Raw genomic sequence first — 24,300 nt, 5'->3', positions numbered from 1 at the left:
TTTAGCTGCGACTTGGTCACGGCTTTCTCCCATTTATGCAATTTTCAGCCACGATGCAGGCGGCCAAAAATCGCAACACGCGTGTTAAAGAGGCCTAATTGTGCTAGTTGCTACAGAAGCTAAATGCCTGACGACTAGCAGTGGATTGCAGAGGGGCTGCACTTCAGCATTCATTTAATGCGGTACAGCAAAAAGAATTAATGTAAGTATATTACAGATTGATTAGACACAAGCAAAAGTCTGAAAAGTTAGGTACGCTTTAAATCAGGAGTGTGCCTTCTGGTATTGGCGGCATTTACTAACCCAAGCTCACTGCCACCTCACACTCCATGAGTCCCATTAAGTTCAATGGCAATGTAAGGTCACAGGTCTAGCCATCCAAAAATCACCATGTAGCCCTGGCTTCCGTCTGCATGTTTACAAAAATGCTCAAAAAACACCTCAGAAAACATTCACACCTCCAGGTTTCTTCCATTTCTAATGATTTTGAAGAATGACAAATCTTACAAATAAAGCTATTTTGGAAAAGAAAAAAAAAACACAGACCGCTCATGCCATTGGCTGCCAGCGGCGCGAGGCTAGTGACGTCAGGCTGCTGCTCGTCATCCTAGCTTCCGACGTGAGGACGCTGTCTTACGGCAGTGCACGCCGGTTCCTGACGCACGCGGGAGACCGAGCAGAGAGCCGTGTGCAGCCAGAGCTGAGTACGTCGTCGGCGGGGCACCGGAACTCGTCTGTTGTCCGTTACCACCCACGGTCCAGGCCTAAAGTGAGCAGAAGCCATCTGTACGCCACTACACCATGCCGAAGAATAAAGGTGAGGCCCGGTGGGCGGCAGTGCACAGGCCTGCGGGCTCAGCCATTGTGTGCTGTAGTAGTAGCTGTCTCCTCACGGCTGACAGTACGTGGCTGTGCTCCTATCACACAGCTCCACCGGCTTGCTCAGCTTGGCTGATAACAGGGAGCAGCAGCAGGTACCTAGAGATGGTCTCATCCGGGTCAGCGCCTGGCTGCCAGTGGTTGTGTTAGTACATCACCTGGTTATACGTGCGGTGCTGCAGTCGGCTAGTGATGGCGCCGTCTACAGGAGGTGGTATTCAGATCGGATAGATTTCTGTGAGATATCTGCACGGTGGGGAGATAATCTGCGCCAATTAAAGGGGATTCCAGACTTTCCTTTAAGTTGCTGGTAGTTAGTGGGCGGGGGTCCGCTGTTCAGGACCCCCGTGTGGCAGGCCAGATGTAGTCGGCGCACGAAGCGCCATAGAGATCAGTGATGGCGCCGTCTTCCTGCCCCTTACGGACCGGACAGGGCGGTAAGTACCAAGCGCAGGCAGTGTAATAGTGGCGCCACACTGCCGCTGATCTCTATTTTTTTTGCGCATTTAATACACAATTCTACCCGCAAGTGTGACAAATCGGTGTCCATGTCTTTCAATGCCGCTGTATCGTCCACATAGCCTATGCGCGGACAGCGATTGCAGAATTCGCTCGTGTGAGACCGGCCAGAAGTCAGCGCTTCGGCCTCCTGTGCTGACCGGTGGTGTCCAGCGCGGCGGGCCGTATGTCATCAGCGCAGGAAGTGGGAGCGCCGGCTTAACTCCATAGATATATAAATGTGGACTTAAAGGGGTGTTCTGGGCTCTCTGGGTAGGTCCTCAGTAGTTGCTGGATGAGGGTCGTCCGCTCGGGATCCCCCAGCTGATCGTCCGGCCACTGCTGAGGATCTCCCCAGAGGGTCTGTGATCAGCCCAGGATGCCCCTTTACATTCACTATGGCTTTCGCACATTGCTGTGACTAGGGTGAGTCTGCGGCGGGCCGCACCTAACACAAGACCATCTTGCTGTGACTTTGTTGCAGATTTTGTGCTGTGGACGGGTCCTTGTACATGGGCTGGGTTCTCGCCCAAATGTACGTGGGCACCGACTGGCGCTCATCTTCTGCACGGGCAGAGAATCCACTTCTGGGGGTAATCTGGTGTAACGATGATGGTCCCCATAGGCCGGCTGTGCTCGGGCAGATGTACCGCTGGTCAGCCAGTAGGCTTACGGGCGAGAGCTGAGTGTTGATCCCTTTAGGCCTCATGTCCACGGGCCAATTTGATTTGGGGAATCCGTGCGTAAGATGCGTGAGTCAAGCCACCCATAGGAATACATGGACGTCGGCAAATGCATTAAAGCATTGTTGATAAGTGGGGGAGACAGCATGATTACTGAGTAGGTGTGACCTTCTTGGAGCTTTTACTGAGGTGGACACAGATTAGACAGCAGGGGGCGCTATTCTAACGTCACTCCTGGAATATCTGGGGATACAAACTTTTTAAAGAAGTATAAATACAAAATGCTTATGGGGCTCAATTTATTTGGTGGGACAACCCCTTTAGGAAACCTGTACACATTAGGTAAACGTATGGGGTCAGCCGACCGTCTACATGTATATGGGGATCCCCAGACCCTACCCAAAGGGCAGATGTTGGGGAGGCGGGATCACCCTGCAGGAGCCAGACTCCCTCCCCCCCCATGATAAATCATACGGAAGTGTATGCCTGACAGATAAATGAACCTAAAGGAAGACTGCGGGCGACGCTAATATTGCGCTACAGCGGTCATGAGGAGCCAGGATGACAGTAGGGTTCAGTCATTGGTGGTTAACCTCTCAAGAGCTATCTATCTCTTTTTAGTTGCCGTAACATTTTTCTAGTAGCCCCACAGTGCTATATTTTTGCACTGTTTGGACTAACATTGGAGTGCACAAAGTGTTTTTTCAGTCAGCTTTAGGTTGGCTTCACCTGACATTTGCGCAATGGGTTTTGTTTTTACGCACCCCTGTGCGTCTGTTATGTTTTTTTTAGATGTGCATGTCATGCATATTTACATGTGCAAGAAAACAAGCCTGCTCCCATTTCAATGTGTACTGTTGTATCTCGTCTCCACCACAATAATGGGTAGAGACAAGCTTTGGCATTCCTGAGTTGTAGGACACACCCCCAGCATTTGATTGGCTGGCACAGATGTGCCCTTTATAGTTGGACCTGCAGCCTTATCCTCCCGGGACCCACACAGAGACATAGCACTGGAAGCGGGGCCAGCCCTGAAGCCGGTGCCACAGATGCTGCTGCATAATAGACAGCGTTCCCCCTGTGCAGCGGCAGCAGGGAGAACAGGGACAGTAACATCCTTGTTAGTGGCAGCGCCAACGACTGCGAACGCCATGGAAGCATGTGAGGAGGAGGGAAGGGGGGCCAGCTTCAGCAGGGACTGAGGAAGAGAACAACGTGAGGGGGGCGCGGCTTTAGCTTGGACTGAGGAAGGGAAGGACAGAGGGAATAGGACATTGTACAATGTGAGAGGCGCGAGCCGGCTGCGTTGTGCTAGGAGGACGCCATGAGAGACCTCCGTTTATTAGACGGAGAGCTACTGAGCACAGTCGAGAGCAGCAGCTTCAAAAGTTGGAGACTGCCGGGTGGGGGGCGGCGTTACAGGGTCAGCAGGAGCTCATACCTCAGACGCCATGTGAAACAGCCCCTAGGAAGTGTACATGCCAGAGGGGTGTGTACAGCTGTCAGCCTGGCCCTTCCCTACTGCTGTCCCCGGACAACCCATATCTATACCCCTACTTCCGGTGGAGACAAGGTACAACAGTACCCGTACAATGTTTGCATGCAATACGCACAGAAATGAAGCATGATGCTTTCTTTTTTTTTTTTTCCCACTATCAAAATGCACGCACAAAATCTGGCGATGTGAACTAACATTGAAATCATCGAGTTCTATTCACTGTAAATTGCTTGCGCAAATTTTGTGAGCGCACTGTGCTGCACAAATGTTTATCTGAATGAGTCCTTATAAACTAGTGATGGCGCACTTGTGACATTGGCTAACAAGGGGCCACCATGGACCCCTCTGCCTCACTACAGTGCTGCTTCCTATCATGTCTCTTAGGGGCCACCTCATTCCTGTTAGGCTGCTGTCACACTGGGATGGGGAAGGAGTAAGTTTTCACACTGGATATGTAGGGGATTAGGAGATGAGCTACAAACTAGGTGTGACGGGGGAGAATGTGTTGCCAAGTAATGCTTGGGAACACGCAAAAGCCAGAAAAAAGACTTTGTGAAGGAAATCCTAGTTTTATTTCTGTGTTTTGGATGAGATGACTATTTCCCCCTCTTTGCAGCACACAGACATTACCTGTTACTAGATGTGGGAATCTAATTGCACGAGGGAGCGTTCAGCAGCAGTCATGCGGCGCTCCTGAATACGGGCGACGATGCGGATGCTGTGGGTGATATATAGTGGACGGTTGGCTACAGATCGGGAAAACAAGCAATTCCATTAAAACGATTGTCAGTGTGGTGCTGCTCAGCGGTGCCATCTGTCCGTTGTGGCTGGAACGGGGGTCACCTTGGCTGGCGCACTGGACTTCTGTAGATCTGCCTCCACAAGTTGTGGGCTGAGCTGAGCAGACCCTGACATGGTAATACGGCACCACTTGGGGACGTTTATTTATGACATGTAATAAATGACCTTTAGAATAATGATGGGATTTCTAGAAGGAGAATCGTAATTTAGTGTGGATACATAGATAGCAGAACGTTGTTCTTTAGTGCTAACTAACAAACCGGACCGAATAAAGGGGGTACAGGTTGAGGGGCACTTGGGGAATAGTGACCACAATATGATCAACTTCCAGCTATCAATCAATAGGAAGCTTTATCAGGGAGTGACAAAGAAACTAAACTTTAGTAAGGCAAAATTTGATGAGCTTAGAACTACTATCGGTAACAATAATTGGGACAATATCCTCAAAAATATCAGTACAGAGGATAAATGGGAAAAGTTCAAAAGGATCCTAATCGCCTCATGTGAGCAGTTCATTCCCTTTAAAAATAAAAGAAACTCAAGTAAAAGGAAACCAATGTGGCTCGACAAGACGGTAAGAGGGGCAATAAATGAAAAAAAGAAAGCGTTCAAACTACTAAAGCAACAAGGCAGCGAAGAAGCGCTAAAATCATACAGGGAAAAAAACAAAATATGCACAGATATGATCAAAACTGCCAAGGAGGAAGCAGAAAGACGGATCGCCAAAGAGAGCAAAAACAACCCGAAGCTATTTTTCGACTACATCAACAGCAAAAGGATTTGCAGGGAGAGCGCTGGCCCTTTAAAAAACAATGCAGGAGAAATCATTGATGATGACGAAGGGAAAGCAAATCTACTAAACAGTTTTTTCTCAAGTGTATTCACAAAAGAAAAGGAAATGCCACACGAGATGCAGGGGAATAAAACGAACCCCTCACAAAATATCTCATACCTAACGCAGGAGGAAGTGCGGAAGCGTCTAAAGAAAACTAAAATTGATAAATCGCCGGGCCCAGATGGATTACACCCAAGGATACTAAAGGAACTAAGTGACGAGATAGCTAGGCCGCTATACCTAATATTTCTAGACACTATCAAGACCGGTGTAGTCTGTGGACAGATATGCACATCTGTATGTATCGGAATCTCTATGCTTGTCTATAATGTACTTTATTTCCACTGTGAAAATTAATAAAATATTTGTTTAAAAGACCGGTGTAGTACCATTGGATTGGCGCATTGCCAACATGGTTCCAATTTACAAAAAAGGGAGCAAAACTGAGCCTGGAAACTACAGGCCAGTAAGTCTCACTTCAGTAACGGGAAAAATCATCGAGGGGATTCTGAGAGACGCCATTGATGAGTACCTCAAGGAGAATAAGGGAATAACTCCTCACCAGCATGGATTCATGAAGGGTCGCTCATGTCAGACAAATCTGATCAGTTTCTACAATGAAGTAAGCTCTAAGCTGGACCAGGGAGAATCTATTGATCTTGTATATCTGGACTTCTCTAAAGCCTTTGACACCGTGTCACATAATAGGCTAATATACAAAATGAGACAGCTCGGATTGGGTGAAAACGTGTGTAAGTGGGTAAAAAATTGGCTCAATGATAGAAAGCAGAGGGTGGTAATGGTGCGTACTCTGATTGGACCACAGTCGCTAGTGGGGTGCCACAGGGTTCGGTATTAGGCCCCACTCTGTTCAACATATTTATCAACGACCTGATAGAGGGGCTGCACAGCAAAATATCAATATTTGCAGATGACACAAAATTATACAATATAATTAATGAAACGGAGGACAATGTACGGCTACAAACAGACCTAGATAAGCTGGGGGCTTGGGGAGAAAAATGGCAAATGAAGTTCAATGTTGAAAAGTGTAAGACTATGCACATGGGCAGGAGAAACGGATGTCACCAATATTCACTTAATGGGGTACTGCTGGGGAAAAGTGATATGGAAAAGGATCTGGGGGTATTAGTGGATAATAGACTAAACTGGAGTAACCAATGCCAGTCAGCTGCTGCAAAGGCAAATAAAGTTTTGGGATGCATTAAAAGAGGTATAGGGGCGAAGGACGAGAACATTATCCTTCCATTATATAAGGCACTTGTCAGGTCCCACATGGAATACTGCGCACAGTTCTGGTCACCGGTGCTCAGGAAAGATGTTACAGTGCTTGAGGGGGTTCAAAGAAGGGCAACTAAACTAATACATGGAATGACGGGACTGGAATACCCAGAGCGGCTATCCAAACTGGGACTATTTACTCTTGAAAAAAGAAGGTTAAGAGGCGACCAAATAACCATGTATAAGTACATGAGGGGACAACACATGGATCTCTCCCGCGATCTGTTTACACCAAGGACCACGACGGTAACAAGAGGACACCCGCTACCATTGGAGGAAAGTAGGTTTCATCACCAACATAGAAGGGGATTCTTTACTGTAAGAGCAGTGAGACTGTGGAACTCTCTACCGGAGGAAGTGGTGATGGAAAAATCCATAGAGGAGTTTAAAAGGGGACTTGATGTCTTTCTGGAGAAGAAGGATATTACAGGATATAAATATTAGGTTAAGTGTCAATCCTGGTATATAGGCAGGTAGGAACTATTAGGGGTTGATCCAGGGAACAGTCTGATTGCCATTAGGGAGTCGGGAAGGAATTTTTTCCCCAAAAGGGCTAATTGGCTTCTGGCCTTGGGGTTTTTTGCCTTCCTCTGGATCAACACAGGAGGATAGACAGGCTGGACTAGATGGACATTGTCTTCATTCAGCCTTACATACTATGTTACTATGTATCATTTCCACAGGACGATCTGTGGCGCAGATGCCTGACAGGTCATCCCAGCTATTATTTACTAGTCAAGAAAGTTGCAGCGGGCCGGGGATCATTCCCATCTCCGTTCACAGTAAGCAGGCAGTCGTTCATAATTGAGCAAATGGCTGTTTACACGACCGATCCGTCGTTCACTCTACCGCAAGCAGAAACTGAACAACGAACACGGTGCAAATGAATTCTTGTCCGCCGTTCAGTCGCTGCGTGCGTTTACACGGAACAAGAATCTCAGATTCTTGCTGGGTCGCAGGAATCTGAACGACTATCGTGCCGTGTAAAAGGGCCTTTAGTGTATATCATCCAAACCTGCCAATCATCTAATGGATGCGATACCGTGCCAACCCATTCCCCATGGCAGACAAGGAGGGAGATGAGGATTGGCCAGTTGGATTTCAGCTGCCCAATCATTTTCAAGAGATGTCTGCAGTGGCTTTCTCCCCTTACACACAACACGTGTGTTCGGCTGAGTCGATCATACATGTGTGTGCGATTGCCAGGCAGTGTTGTTGACAGATGTCAGCGGAAAGCTCATTCAGCTATCTGAATTGTATGGCCACCCTGAGGCTGCTGTTATACAACAGTGTTGCTGCCCTGTAAAACGCAGGAGGAGCGACACTGACTGCAGCCGGCACCTGAACGTTTCAGTCGCTGCATGGAGACTCCCGGCTGTAACCTGTGTGGCTCCTCCGGCCTTTTAAAGGGCTCTGATAGCGGCCTAAGACTGCCTGCACACGAATGGATTAGCACTGCGGAATCCGGAGCAGGCGTCCACCTGCGGATTCCACAGCAAATACAAGCAATAGCATGCTATGGAAAAGGGGTTCTTCATGCACACGAGCAGAAACCAATTGCGGTTTCTGCTTGCGGATGAAAAATCGCAGCATGCTCTTTTTTTTTTTTGCACGGATTCCATTGGCATGGGAAAAGCAGGAGGTTAGAAAGATCTGTACTGTGCATGTCTGACAGCGAGCCGTGTGGACCATCCGCAGTACAGATGAAGAGAAACCAGGTATGTGTGGATGCCGCTGCTGCCAGGGCCAGAATCCGCTGTAGGAATCCACATGCAGAATCTGCCCCACCCTGTGCATGTGGTCTAAGGCTAACATCACACAGGTGAGTGCGATATCGGGCTGTGAATCCTGCCCCCTTATCGCACTCGCCGCCATGTGAAATCCCTGAGGATGCAAGGCCTTTTCCATGCCAAAACAGCATTGCGTCACTTCACTGACAGCCGTGCCGAGGATCGCGCAATTCTCCTATTGTTTTCAATGGGAGATCTCGCATTGCATGCACCTAGCACGTGGTGCGATGCTGCCGCCGCCCCACTGAGAACAACTGGTGATGTGATGCCAGAGCATGCTCCTAGATAGAACAGGAAAACATAGCTCACGTGTGTGACCTCATTCAAAAGCATGGGGTTCATATTCATGCGCCTCGCAATGCATAAATCTTACATGATTTTCTTGACCGTGTGAAGGCAGCCTTAGGCTCTTACACCGATTTGGGGATGTATGTTATGTCTGCTTATACCGCGTCATCTCCTTGCAGTTAAACACTGGGTAATCATCCTGAAATATAGCTGTGTGCATCAGGCCTAACTTGTCTGCATGCCAATTTTGTCCATGTTCTTTGCTGAAATTCATAAAATTCTTCCCCTCCCCTTTTAGGTAAGGGAGGTAAAAACAGAAGACGTGGTAAGAATGAAAACGAGTCTGAAAAGCGAGAGCTTGTGTTCAAAGAGGACGGGCAAGGTAAGACATTCTGCAAAAATGTTGTTTGTCTGCATATACTTGTATGTTGCGTTCTGTCAATGAGCTACATCTGCAATGCGTTCTTGCTTGGATCCATATGAAGAAGTGACACCACTTCTTCTTTCTATAGGAATGTGGCATAAATTCTGCAGGCAGAGTATGCCCACTGACGGGTCTAAATTCACATGCGGAACCGCGGTAGAATAGCCGCTGCTTTAGGACAGAAAATTCTGTGTCGGAATCCGCTTTGTGAGCATGCCCTTGGGGTCTGTCACTCCTTGATGTGGAGACACTATTTTCCGCGTTGGAATTCCACATGCAGATTTTGCCTATTGACTGGGTGAATTCCGGGCGCAGGCCTGCACCAAAAACTGTCAGAAAGACGCAGATTTTAGAAGGGAGGTTTTCGGCGCTGCATTCCGCCGTGTGAACATACCATTACAGTACACATGGATGGGTTTTGCAGTGGAAACATTCTTTATGGAAAAAATGGGCATGATGTGGATCTGTAATCTGCAGCATGCTCAATCTGATGCTGAAAAAAAGACTGGTTTTAACTGTGGCTGCTTACCCCTTCAGTGTAGGGTGCAATTTGTGGTGCATCCGCAGCACAATCCTTATGCAATACTTGCTGTGGATATGACCCTAAGCTTATATTGTAGGTCTTGGTTGGGAAGGGGTTCCAGCAGAATGCTATACATTTACGGCATGTTGTTGGGGCTGGCACCGGAGCTGAGCTCATATCATCTGCAGCAGGACCTGTCTATGACCGGCAGCCGGCGCTCCGCTACAGCAGTGGGGATCCAAGAGAACACGGATTCCCTCCCATTAACCCCTTGCATGCCACAATTAATGTTGCTCACTGCATGTCTTAAGGTAACAGTTGAGGGAGCGATAAGCTGATGGGTTGCCATGGCTGCCCAAGGCCTAGCAGTGGCGTCTTCGTCTGCTGTGGCTTTCAGTGTAAAGGAATAACGATAATACACTGCAGTAGAGACTTACAGCAGGGTATTATCCGAGCAATCTAAAGTTCACAGAATTAAATCTTCTGCAGAGGCCAAAAAATATCAAGTAACAAATTAGTAAAAATCCACAGAGGCCGTAGCATGACCATACACATTGTTGGCATCAGCACTCACATCTTGACCACCATGGAGTATGTAAAGTAACGCTGCTGCGGTCACCTGACTTCCGTTTGGCTGTCTCAGCTGTGCCCCAGGGCTACATGAAAGGGGAGTAGCCCTAGTCCTTTTTGAGTGGACGGGGTTTTGTTGTAATGATGAAACGCCTTTTAAAGTAGTCCTAGATATTCATGAGCTGCAGACTAGCTACACCCATTCTGCCCTCCAGCCAATGATTGACAGCTCTCTGCCTACTACTGTAGGTGGAGAGAGAATAATTGTCTGGGGGGCGGGGTGGCTAACCTGCAGCTCATGTCTGGCTGCTACTAATTAAATTCAACTTTCTGCAAAAGTACTGCACAGATACACAGCAGACCTATCAGTGTGACAGTCACTAAAAAACATAAATCTTATTTGTATAGCGCCAACTTATTCTGCATCACTTTAAAGTACCTTTTTTATTTCCCCGCCACCACCAAGCCGGGTACTCATTTTACCGACCTTGCAACGATGGGAGACTGGGTCAACCTTGAGCCGGCTACCTGAACCACGCGGGAAAGGAATTCTTAACCTTGCCACACAAGGCTACCTTATGGCGCTCTCCGAGAGGGCTGCAGAAGCATGGAGTCCTTGCCAAACTAGGCTGTGTACTTAAGGGGTTAACTCTACAGACATTTTGAGTGTTCCATTCATTAGAATGTGATTTTTCAAAAATAATCTCATTCGTTTGTATGGAACAAACATTTCATTTACAAAATTGTATTGTAAAGGTGTCTGTAGATAACATGAAGCTGTACTATAGAACTGTAGAAACATATTGCTAAATGTTATGTCTGCAGAAATGAGGGAGAATTGATTCTTCTGATCTACTTTCAGTATTCTTGTTGGGAGAAATGGTTCTTTTAGGCTAATATAACCAGGGTCCGGTTTGTCCAGGCTTATTTCAACCTTGCCGGCAGGCCTGGTTACTATCGTGCACAGTCCACCAGTTAGGCCGCCTGCAGACGAGCGGGTCGGATCCGGCAGCGAGAAATCTCGCCGCGCGATCCGACCCCAGAGCCTGCAGGGGCGAGCGCGTACTCACCCGCGCCTGGCGGCCCCGGCTCTTTGATGTGCCGGCTGCCGCGCAGCCGGCGCATGCGCAGACCGGAGCCGGCGGCCAGGTGAGTGCGTGCTCCGCACAAAATTAGAACATGCCGCGGTTTGTTTGCCGCGCGAGATTTCGCGCGGCCAAACCGCGGCCGTCTGCATAGGAGTGCGTATTGTAATGCACTCCTATGCAGACTTTCAGCGGCGGAAATCCCGCGGGAAATCCCGCGGCGGGATTTCCGCTCGTCTGCAGGCGGCCTTACTCTCCCCCCCCCCCCCCCTTGTGTCAGTTCTGTATACATCTAAAATCTTGATCACTGCTATTACGTAAAATGTGTAATTAGTAATGTTGGTTTCCCCGCAGAGTATGCGCAGGTGATAAAGATGCTGGGGAACGGCCGACTGGAAGCTATGTGCTTTGATGGTGTTAAGAGGTTATGTCACATTAGAGGAAAGCTACGAAAAAAGGTAAGGTTTACTTTACAGAATGAAAAAAAAAAAAATTTTTTAATAAGGCCGGTGACACCGTTGTATTTTGGCCATGCTTTTGCATCTGTAATACGGATGTGTGCCCTGGCCTGACCCGAACTGCAAGCATTGTAGATTCCAGCAAGACTCAGAGTTTGGGTCAGGCTGGAGCACATGCCTGTATTTCGGATGCAGAAAATGTGGCCAAAACACAATGGTGTCTTACGGGCTTTACCTCACATGTAGAACTAGAAGACTTATTATGGTGCTCCATGCAAACGCTGGGGAGACTGACTCTGTAATGCATCTCAAGACCTTTAAAACCTGATAGCCAAAGCGATCATGCACCTTCATATGAAATCTGAGGTACAACCCCATGTCTGTGTGGTTGTATTTACAGATTTTTGGTGGTATGGAGCCACAATACCTTAATGTGCATGAGGCCTGCAGTTTCTCTGACAGTGGAATGTTTTTAAGGATCCAATCTCCTGGTCTGATTTAACCCCTGTGGTGTTTTTAAAAAGCCCTTATTTACTCTGTGGATACAGAACCTCGTTCATCTTAAAGATAGAATTATTGATGCTTGTGTTGCCATTCAACCAGATGTTTTGGTGAAGGCACATCAGGAATGAGAGAAAAGGCTAGCCTTAGTTTGGCTGCACATGAGTTTAACTTGCTGTATGCTGCCAGAATGTGACAGTTACGAAGCATGCAGCAAGTACGTAATAATTCACATTGTGTACAGGCTGCAGACCGCCCATTGCCATGCACTATCTTGGCATGTATGCATACATAATATGTGCCAAGATCATGCTGCGATCTTTATTGCTCGTGTGGGTGGCGGCATGGGAGCCTATGGCAGATTGGTACTCTGCGTGTGGAATATGATGCTACAATACAGTCAAGTGAAGGAGCCCTGAAGCTGGAACATGGGTAAAAGAATATTGAGCACACTTTGTAGACCTTATGATCAACTTTCTGGTTTTAGCACAAGAACAAATAAAGTTCTTTTAACATGAAGCACACCGTTGTGGGACATCAACCTGTTAGAGAATCTCAGCATCTGCTTACCCATTTGAAAAACTGATGTTGGCCCAAAGATGACAACATTCAAGATGGCTGCTGTGTCAATGACATGACCTTACATGGTTCCCTCTTACTCTGTAGCTCGTCTAAAACTAGATCCCTATCTGTCAAACCGTTGTAATTGTTTATGGATATTTCCCAGCCTTTGAGATACCCTCCACTTCTCTTACATGTGGAGGCCCCCCTCTGAGTCTGAATGGAGCCACGCTGGCTGACCTAGGATATCCATGCTGTGACCTGACCTGCACCACCAGCTTCTATTCAAAAATGTTATGCTCCTATCTGTCACACCTCTAGGAACCTCCTCACATCCCAAACGCGCTTCATCTGGCGGTGCTCTAGGTGCACCGACCGGCTGTGAAGAAAATTAAAGCTGCCTGCAGACTTCCTCCACTTCAAATTCATGCTTAAAACTTATAACCTTGCCCTCCACCATGCCAAACAAGTTTATTTCACCTCCCCCGTCTTCTCTCTATCCTAAAACCACAAATGACTCTTTGACACCTTCCACTCTCTCCTTAGGCCAAAAGAACAGGCCCCCGTGACAAATCTCAGTGCTGGAGAGCTACCCGCCTATTTCAAAGAAAAAATCAACATCCGAAAAGAAATCTCCTAAAGCTGCATGGCTAGCCCCGATCCTGGTCTCCTTAGCACTGCATCCAGCACCCACTCACTTTCTATGTTAGAGCCAACGACAGAGGAAGAAGTCTCCAGGCTGCTCTCCGCTGCTTGTCCCACCACCTGCACTAGCGACCCTCTCCCCGGCTGTCATCACCCACCTCACCACCATCTTCAACCTCTCCCTGACCTCTGACATTTTCCCCATCTCATTCAAACACTCCATCATATCCTCTCTGCTAAAGAAACCGACTTTTGACCCAACCGATGCTACCAACTACTGACCCATCTTCAATTTCCCCTTCATCTCCTAATTACTGGAATGCCTGGTCTATTCCCACCTCACATGCTTTCTCTCTGACAACTCTCTCCTCGCCCCCCTCTAGTCTGGTTTCCGACCCCTACACCTGACCGAAACTGCCCTCACAAGTATCAAATGACCTGATGATGGCGAAGTCGAGGGGTGAATACTCCCTACTAATCCTCCTTGACCTCTTAGCTGTATTTGACACTGTTGACCATGACCTCCTTCTCACTAAGCTCTGCTCTATTCGCCTAAAGGACACTGTTCTCTCCTGGTTCTCCTCCTACCTCTCTGACTGCTCTTTCAGAGTCTCCTTTGCTGGCTCTCTCTCCTCTCTACTTTTGCTGTTGGGGTCCTCCAGGGCTCTGTCTTCAGCCCCCTTCTCTTCTCTATCTACACAGCCATAATTGGACAAACTATCCGCAAATTCGTCCTCCAATACCATCTCTACTCTGACACTCAACTCTCGTGAGATCTCGGGGACAGCGGACAGACAGTCGGTGATCTTTTGAAGCAATGTTTCAAATACTATGTCATCCCTTTTTCTCAAACTTAACCTCTCTAAAACAGACCTTCTTATCTTTCCGCCTTCCAACCGACCTCCCCTTAACATCTCCATTCCAGTGTCTGGCACCACCATAACCTCCAGACAACACACCCGCTAGCTTGGGGTCACACTGGACTCTGACCTCTCCTTTACCCCCATAGCTAATCTCTGGCCTGAACATGCCACCTGCACCTCAAAAATATTGCTAAAATCAGGCTGTTCCTCACTATGGACACTCTAAAGACACTCATTGTAGCCTTCATTAACTCTCAACTTGACTACTGCAACTCGCTACTCATTGGCCTTCCCTGCACCAGACTTGCTCCTCTCTAATCCATACTAAATACGGCAGCTAGGCTCTTCTTTCTATCCAGCCGTTACTCAGACGCCTCTGCACTATGCCGGTGGCTGCATTGGTTGCCCATCCACTGCAGAACTAAATTTAAACTCCTCATCCACAAAGCTCTGCATGGCTCCACGCCACCGTACATCGCCTCTTTCCTGTCCGTACACCACCCAGCATACTCTCTCCGATCCACTAACACACTCAGGCTAAACACCCCTGTATTACGAACCTCACATGCTCACCTCCAGGACTTCCCCAGAGCAGCACCGTCCTCTGGAACGCTCTACCCCAATGCATCCGGACAATTCCTGGTTCACGAAATTTCAGACTTGGCTTAAAAACGCACCTCTTCAGGGAGGCATACCAAATCTCCTGACCTAGTCCCCTGCCCCACCCTATGGTGCCCCGTACCTTCCACCCTGCCTATCATACACTACCTATACCCCTGTACCTCCTTACCAACCCCATTTGCCTTCTAATAACTGATTTCCACATGTAATTCTCGTACTGCCTGTGTTCCCCTGTGCCTCACCCACCCTTGTTCCTCCTGTATCACCCCCACTCCGTTGACTTCAAACAGATTGTATACCACATGAAACTGAATTGTCTGTGTTCTCCCTTGCTTTGTAAGCGCTGCGGAATAAGCTGGCGCTATACAAATAAAGATTATTAATTTTTGAGAGATTTGTTCCCTAAAACAATCCTAAACTGTTCTGTTGATTTTTATGGATGTGGGTGAGGGGTACAAATGAGGTTAACACCAAAAGACTGAATGTTTATAGCGCTTAGCATTAAGGTAATGAAGTGGAGCTTGTTTCTACTTATTGAGAGCATTTCTTTTTTCTCCCATCAGGTGTGGATAAACACGTCAGACATTATATTGGTTGGCCTACGAGACTATCAAGTACGTATATCTTGCCTTTTTTTTTTTTTAAGGAAAAAAACGGGAGAGAACTCATCTAGCTGAATGCCTGACTTAGTAGTGAAAAATAGTAAATGCACCAAAATGCATTTTTACACAATACTGAAATAAGTTCTGCAGAGTTATTTTATGTATTTGCATGAACCTGCTTCAGTCCGCATTACAGCCGGTAGTTGTGTGTCAGGGGGCCCCACTGATGCCTAGACTGCAGTACTTCATGTGAGGGCCACTGTTATTTTACATGAGGCTTACTTTCCGTAATTACTATCACAGATTTTAAAATCTGATTTGCTGCAATGTAGACCCCTTGTCTCGGTTAAATACAGCAGTGGCCCAAATGCAATAGCCCCGCTGCCAGTGACCGATCCTCTTAAAAGGATTGTATCAAAAACGCTAGTCACCATTAAGGCCGGCTGTCCACGGGTGATGCGAAGTCCCGCGGCAGACCTCCGCCACGGGAGCCGTTGCCCGGGAGCAGAAGCCGCTGCCGAATCTCCACCGGTCAGCCCTATCTGATAGATAGTGAAAAAATAGCACTCAGCAGCACTCACCACAACCCATAGGGGGGGGGGGGGGGGGGGGAGCTTCTTCCCACAGGAAAAGAACTGATAGATGGGCTGACCGCAGAGAATTGGGGCAATTCGCAGCTTGCTCTGCTCGTTGACAGGGGCCGGCGCTTTCCATAGCAATGGAAATCACTGGGGGTCTAAGACTCCCAATGATCCTGAGAACAGGGTGTCCGAACTCATTGCATTCCCCACAGTGAAGAGGAGATTGAATGGAGCTGTGGTTGCTCATCCACGGCACCGTTCGATTTGTTTTCCGTGGGACTGCTGGAAACAGCAGAGCCGCATTGAAACGAATGGAGCAACCGTTCTAGTCACCCTGCGGGTGACTTTAGCGACCCTGCAGTGACTAGAAGAGGCGGGGGGGGGGGGGGGGAGGCGCATCTAATGTAAATAGGAGAATCAATCCTATAGGGGGAACCAAACCTGAACTCGCATCTAGTCTAATAACAAATAGGACCCTTGTACATCTTTACCTACGAGGTCCTACACGCTCCCGCTACTTATAGTACCACACTATCGAGGTGGCTTTGGGTTTTTCCCACTGTCACCTGGACTAATTTTCCTGGTACATAACAGGCTCCTAACATCCATACCGAGCCTATTAATTTAGGGAGAGCTCTTTATACTATTTGGCCACTGGGGGCATTTGTGCACGGCCCCACAGTGACTTTGCTTGAAGTATGTGAGTTGGTCGCCAATAGTATAACATCTAAATTGGCCACCAACCCATATAGCATGCTACCCGTTGTTGGTTTTGTTTTTTGTTCTATGTCCGGTGTGCCCTAAAGTGGTATATGTTTTTTAGTATAATATAAATAATTTTATTATAGAAATCAGTCTAAACTGTGAAGGGCTTTAATATTACTGTTAGATTACTGCCCCTGTAAATTAGTTTCTTTTTAATGATGTAAGATCATCAGAACCCAACTATGTAGTGCTATTGGCCATTGTGCTTAGATGATGTAACTTGCAGGTTCCTCATCTGTGTAATGTGTATAGTCTATGTATTTGTATTTCACTAGTGCGTATTAATAGGCCCATGTTTCTCTAGGACAACAAAGCAGATGTCATCCTAAAGTATAATGCAGATGAAGCCAGAAGTCTGAAGGCGTATGGTGAACTCCCAGAGCATGGTAATGAGAGCTGGAATACTTGTCTCATGTAATGTTTGGTCACTGGAATGCGGTTCTAACAGATTTGCTTCCTTTTTTAGCTAAAATTAATGAAACGGACACATTTGGCCCTGGTGATGATGATGAAATCCAATTTGATGACATTGGAGATGATGATGAAGATATTGATGATGTAAGTGGCTTTTTATGTTCTAATAGAACTTTAAGTGTGGTGAATAACTGATTAGGGAGAAGTATAAAATTGCCATGCTATGATCTCTGCTGGGCGACTGACCGCTTAAAGTTTTTGAACACTGGAAACTAGATTATTTTTTTTTTTTTGGCTCTTTTGAATTGCCATGTGGGATATATACTTGATATAACACGTGAAGGATTGTGTTATTTCCAGTCTATGAAGTGGCCCAACACATAGAAAATGATGGCATGTCATAGCAAGATATGACTAGATTAACGCTTAAAGGGGTTGTCGAGTGGGGAGAGAAATCCTTAAAATCATGGGCAACTTGAAAACCACAAACTCTGAGCAGTGTAACTTTACTGATGTCATGGGCTCTTCTGTTCCCCGCTGCTCCAACTTCCGCCCACCTTCAGGTAGTGCGGCCATGTGTGGTCTTAAGTGTGTGACCATTGCGGCCAGTGATTGGCCACAGCAGTTATGCACTTAGACTGCTCATGAAGCACTACCCAGTAGCAGATGGAGGTCAGCTCTGTGACAGGAGGGCAATATGGTGAGTAGAAGGAAGCAAGATATTTACGTTTTATCTCTATCATCTGCTTTGTATTGCTCTGTGACCTTTTCTTATTGGAGAGGGATGAGTTTTCTTAAAGGGGTTTTCCATCATCCATATTACTAGTGTCCTATTCTCAGGATAAGTTCTCAATGGCAAATGGCGCAGTGGCCCAGTTTGGTATAGCATCTCTTTCGGTTCGGTGGAAGAGAATTGTAATGCCAAACCGGGTTACTGAACTACAGATTGCGTTTTGACAGTTCCAGCTGTTCGCAGCAGCTTGTCATTAGCTGATTGGGGGACCCTGCACTCGCAGTCTGCTGCTGGTGACCTATTGTCAAAATGGTCACTAATATTTTTGATCCTGGAAAACCACTATAATCCATACCTTAGCGATATAGCTATCTACATCCTAACTACATATGTCCAATGCAGTTATGAAGTACATGGACGTCTACAGTATATCATAACCGACTCTCGCCTACAGCAGCCACTGTCTGAGATGACGCTGATAGCGACTGTTGACCCTTTAATGTCGCTGTCCATTCTGACAGCAAAACTAAAATGTCCGAATTGTTTGGTATCTAAATGTCACTAATGGCCCCGCTGTGATGAGATTGTAGGGTGCTGTCTAGGTGTCATGCCAGCCTGAGGCCCTCTGTAAGCTCCCATGGCTGCTGCCATGACTGTTTGCTCAATATGACATGTCTATTAGGCCTCTTTCACATGGGCGACAGCGATTATCGCATCTGTGTGATAAGGCTGCGTCATTATGATTTTGTGTCGCGCGACTTTGTAGCACTCTTTTGCTGGGATTTTCAGGGATGGGGGAGGAAATATAAACCCCACGCTGAAAATAAGACCAGGTTGCATAAAAAAATAAACACAATACATTACCTAACAGACGCTGTCCATTCTGACGCACTTTTCTTCACAGGCATACTTGCTTGAAGTTTTCCCCCAGCGCTTCCTCGTCACGGGTTAAAAAAAAACACACCTTCCAGGAAGCGCTGGGTCTAAAAGTTTCTCGAGTGCCGCGGCTCAGCCAATCACTGCGGCGCTCTATGAACCAATCACAGCCGTTCAATGCAGTGGCTGTGATTGGTTCATTGAGCGCTGCAGTGATTGGTTGAGCGGTGGCATTTGAGAACTAATCAGAGCTAGTGCTTCCTGAAGGCAGGGTTTTTGAAACCCCTGATTAGCAAGCGCTGAGTGAAGACTGTAGACAAGTGCCCTGGATATGCAGAGAAGAGCAGCTGCGGAGCTGGCAGCGCTTGAAAAAATCTTGCGCCCATGTGAAATTGTCCTGCAGGAAGCCTAGTTAATGCAGTATAATGCAATACCATAATATTGCATAATGCTGTATGAATGTGCAAACTATCTAAAGTGTAAGTCCTCTATGGGGCTTTACAAAAAAAAAAAAGTTATATAAAAATTCTTAACTTTTAAGAATTTGCATTGAACTTGAATTGCCATTTTTCTACCCAAGCCCCCAAATTATCTAGGTCCATTTGCAGACTTATATTGTCCTCAGTTGTATTAATTACCTTGTATAATTTTGTATCGTCTACAAATATTGATATTTTACTGTGTAGTCCCTCTATTAGGTCATTGATAAATGGCCCCACTAGCATCGGTGGCCCTATGAGAGTATGAACCATTTATTACCACCCTCTGCTTTCTATCTCCAAGCCAGTTCTTTACCCAGATACACCCGTTTTCGCCCAGTCCAAGCTGCCTCATTTTATATATCGGCCTATTATGCGGCACGGTGTCAAATGCTTTACAAAAATCCAGATATGAGATCAACAGACTCTTGCAGGTCCAGCCTAGAACTTCACTGTAGAAGCTGTTCAAATTGGTCTGACATGATCAACACCCTCCTTCCCGCATGAACCCATGCTGATGAGGGGTTATACCGTTGTTTTCCTTGAGGTATTCCAGGATAGCGTCTCTCAGAAACCCCTTGAATATTTTTCCAATTACTGAAGTAAAACTTACCGGCCTGCAGTTACCAGGCTTTTTAAACTCCTTTTTGTATATTGGAGCCATATTGGCAATACGCCAATCCAGTAGTATGACCCCCGGTCTCAATGGAGTCCCTAAATATAAGAAATGGCAGCCTTCCTATCACAGCATTTAGAACCCTTGGGTGTATTCTACTTGGGTCTGGTGAGTTGTCGTGTGTGTGTGTGTGTGTGTGTGTGTGTTTTTTTTTTTTTTGTTTTGTTTTTGCTCTGCACCCCTTACTGCATTAGACAGGTGATGTTTTATCACCCCTGCATCCTGCATCTTGTGGGACATTTTGTATTTCATTCGGGAATACACTTGAGAGAAAAACTACTAGATAGATTTGCCTTCTCCTCATCACCTTCTATGATTTCTTCTACATTATTTATAAAAGGTCCAGTGTAAGTCATTTTACTGTTTATATAATTGAAAAATAGTTTAGGGTTATTTTTGCTCTCTTTGGCAATCAGTCTTTCTGCCTCCTCCTTGACAGTTTTGATCTTATCCTTACATACTTTTTTTTTTCCCTGTGTGATTTTAGCACTTCTTCACTGCCTTCTTGTTTTAAAAATTTAAACACTTTCTTTTTTTCCCCCTTACTGCCTCCCCTACACTTTTGTCAAGCCAGATTGGTTTCCTTCTACTTGTAGTTCTTTTTATTTTTAAATACGTTAAATGGTACTATTGAAAAATGCAACTCTTCACATAAAAAGCAAGCCTTAATATAACTATTGGGAAAAATGAAGCAGTGATTTTCTTTTGACCGAGGGAATACCATATTTGCAGAATGTGACCTGAACACAGGAGCATCAGCTACCCTTAGTCATGAAGGGTTAAGCTTATGTCAAGTGTGTTATGAAAATGGTAAAATGTAGTGTGATTTGGGGGGGGGGGGGGGGGGATGTGATGAGATCAAGGAGAAGCTGAGACTTTATTATTGAGATGGAGAGGCATATTACATTTTTCTCATCTGTCTTTATTTTCTGATTTTTAGTTTTTTGTTTTTTTCTTAATCTGCTGGACTATGGGGGCGGACATATTGCCTGAGCTACGTTTAACTGCATTGTGAGCATTTAGAAAATATGCTTTATGGCCGATCCAAGATCTGTGACCTGTGCACTTTGCAGGGCGGGGGAGGAGATGGTCACAGCTTTATACCTTTTGTGAATGGTAGATTCTGTGTTGCCTACATATAGGTGTTTCCTCAGTGTAATCCCACCTGTGATGTTAAGAGCCATTTACACGACTATACCATAAAATGTATTCAAACGAACTAAATGGAGCAATAATCTCGTAAATTTAATAAAATAGTTTACTATTCATTCACTTCTTATGTTGCTGACTTTAAGTCAGCATAAAGATCGCTGGATCGATGGGTTCTTGCATGTAAACGCTTCGCGCTTCACACAGAAGGTAAATCGCTGAGCAAGAAGCTCGCGATCCAGCGGTGATCTATGCCTGTCTAAATGCTCTGCACGAGCGCTAACTACCTCGACGGTCAGCACTCGTGCATTCGTTTAGATTACTCTCGTACTGTCTAAATAGGACATTAGTGAGATGACTGCTGCAAAGTTTTCTCTATGGATATCGGGAAGGATCAGGCTATCATTAGGCTCAGTGTTTATTTATTTTTTTTAAATACAGATTGTGACTGAAAATTTAAAAAAGACCACCCAAAACTCTTAGGCCGCCTGCAGACGAGCGGGTCGGATCCGGCAGTGAGAATTCTCGCCGCGGGACCCGACCCGAGAGCCTGCAGAGACGAGCGCGTACTCACCCGCGCCTGGCGGCCCCAGCTTTTTCATGTGCCGGCTGCCGCGCAGCCGGCGCATGCGCAGACCGGAGCCGGCGGTCGGCGAGTGCAGGCCCCGCACAAAAATAGGACATGCCGCGGTTTGTTTGCCGCGCGAGATTTCGCGCGGCCAAACCGCGGCTGTCTGCATAGGAGTGCGTATTGTAATGCACTCCTATGCAAACTTTCAGTGGCGGAAATCCCGCCGTGGGATTTCCGCCCGTGTGCAGGCGGCCTTAATGTTTAACACACAAATATGATTTAAGCCCAATGTCCACAGGCAGATTTGAATTGTGGGACACCCATGTGAATGATCCACAGTTCTAGCTGCCCAAAGGGAAGCATGGGGCATCCGCACTTGAATTAACACCTGCAGATTTGATCTGCGGATGCCACACGTGGAAAAGAAATCGCAGCATGCTCCAAGGATCTTTATGGAAACTAGCGATCTCCAATGCATATGCAATTCAATTGTAAATGCATTGTGGATTTGTAGGGAGATACCTCTCTGGTTGCTTGGAGACAAAGTAGGGAGGAGGGGTGATTGGGGGGGGGGGCACTTTGAACAGCGCTACGTTGTAGTCCATTGCCGGGGGGAGTCCCAGGGTGTTTTCTAGCAGATCATCTCTTGCTATGCTGTAACATGATGGGATTACGATAATTTGGTATGCTGCTTCCTGTGTTCTAAAATGGAATGATTGATGTCATCTCTTGTGCTTGCTTTTGCAGATCTGATCCGGGGGACATCTTTTCCATTCCACTTGCTGCGGATTCTTCTAGTTTTGATGTTTTTGATTTGAGTGAAGTCCTCCCGTTGAGCTGATACTCTTCCCTTTTGGCTCCAATAAAATTTATTTTCAGTTTTAAAGTATTTATATTCTTTCAGTAGAGGTCGACAGTGCTGGATGTTCTGGAACACCTGAACAGAGATCCTTTGCCTATAAAGATGGTGACAGCCTTTTGCTTTATCATTTTTAAGTTGTGTTTTGTTTTTTTTCCATGTAACTTATCATGGTTATTAGATTGACTAAAATGCCCACTTTTTAAAGTTAGTTTAGGTGAGATGTTCAGTCTCTCCACTGAACGCCTCCCTTTATTTCGGCTGTGGTGTGACGGGCAACAATCCAGATGTTGACGACGTTTCTCATGCTTTGACCATGAGTTTTATACACCTCCCTCTTCATCAGCTTCAGTGCTGCTCTTTGCAATTGTTTTAAACTGTTGTGCATAATGAATAATGCCAATGTACAGTAACTGCATCGCTGAAGTACAAGACGAGGCCTACCTACTGACTATCCTTTTTGCATCTACTTTTTTTTTTTTTTAAATAAATACCAGACTTGTATTTTTTTTGTCGACAAATAAATGCCTCACCATATGTTTCTGTTGTGTTTTTAAGAGCTATATAAATATTTTTTACTATACAGAAAGTGCTTTTACCATGCTTTAGATGACTTGCACACCCAAAGGAAAGCCTACATCATCGTTGAATCTGTTTGTAGTGACAGGATGATCCTTGTGATCGTCTGCCCACTTGAGCATTACCCTACTTCACACTTCACTATTGATATCCTTTAAGGCGTCGGTGATAAAAATGGGAAGAGAAGAATGAAACGACTGGGTCTTGGACTGTTTCCAGGATGTGGTTGGTCTTCTGAACTATCCAGTTACATGATAATGATTGTATTTAGCAGTAGAACATACACATATATATTCTTATGGGCTCACCATTTGTAGTCATTGTCATTGGGCTCACATACATGCTGGTAAGAACGTGATACTATAGGGTGTCTCGTTCTTTGCTTGGCCTGTCTGGTGTGCAAGCTTCTGTTGGACTGCATTATATTGTATAGCATATGAATTGTGTACAGATTGATATGTGAGACGTAAAGGCCTATGTTTCCTAATCTCTCTCGACTTACCCAAATACTATGGAAAGATGCCATGCAACTTATGAATGGGGAATAAAAACATTCAAAATAAAGATTTGTGAGTACATTTGGAGTAGTAATGAGTAATTCTGTATGCATTTTTTTTTTTTTTTTTTGCTTATATAAATCTTTCATTTTTTCAATTCAATGGGTTTTCCTTCTCTTAAAGTGACGGTGTATAGCTGGGATCTTAGGCCGGGGAGAGCTGGGTAGCTCACTCATTCAGTTGCAATTCAGCATGTGTTAACAGCTCCACATAATCATTCAGTGTACATCAAAAGCAAGTAGGAAAGAAGACATGCAGCATAGCAATGAACCTTATGCTGACTCTAAATACAGTAAATATTAAACCCGGGTGCTAAAGATCTTAGTTTGTAACAAGTAGGCTTTAGTTCGGACAGCAGTCATTACTGGTGGCCTGAAAGGACCATTCATGGCCAAAACGGCTGTAGCCAATTTATTCCATGTTTTTGAAAAGGTGCTCTGTGTTCTGCTTTGCCCTCTAACAGAGTCTGCACTGTGTGTGCACAGTTTAGGACATGGTCATAAAGTAGGCCCAGCTCTCAGTATGGCACACGTAACCGTTCCATATGGGGGTCGTCTAACGTTAGGAAATCTTTTATTCACCGCTAATAGTTTGATTCTTCAGAGTGTGAATCCTACTTTACTTGGAAGAAGAG

General features: G+C 46.0%; 1 protein-coding gene across 1 annotated transcript; it reads left to right on the top strand.

Annotated features, from left to right (window-relative positions):
- The first annotated feature begins 611 nt into the window (after positions 1–611).
- Positions 612–23,687, top strand: EIF1AX (eukaryotic translation initiation factor 1A X-linked). The gene is made up of 7 exons (XM_066599853.1): positions 612–817; positions 8,873–8,956; positions 11,531–11,634; positions 15,389–15,439; positions 17,078–17,159; positions 17,240–17,331; positions 22,419–23,687. Exons 1-7 carry the CDS (start codon positions 802–804, stop codon positions 22,422–22,424), a joined length of 435 nt encoding a protein of 144 aa, XP_066455950.1. The 5' UTR covers positions 612–801; the 3' UTR covers positions 22,425–23,687.
- Positions 23,688–24,300: the final 613 nt, after the last annotated feature.

The sequence above is a fragment of the Eleutherodactylus coqui genome, chromosome 4 (genome assembly GCF_035609145.1).
Source record: "Eleutherodactylus coqui strain aEleCoq1 chromosome 4, aEleCoq1.hap1, whole genome shotgun sequence".
NCBI lineage: Eukaryota > Metazoa > Chordata > Amphibia > Anura > Eleutherodactylidae > Eleutherodactylus > Eleutherodactylus coqui.
Note: the sequence above shows the minus strand (reverse complement) of the source record. Positions and strands in the feature narration are given on the sequence as shown.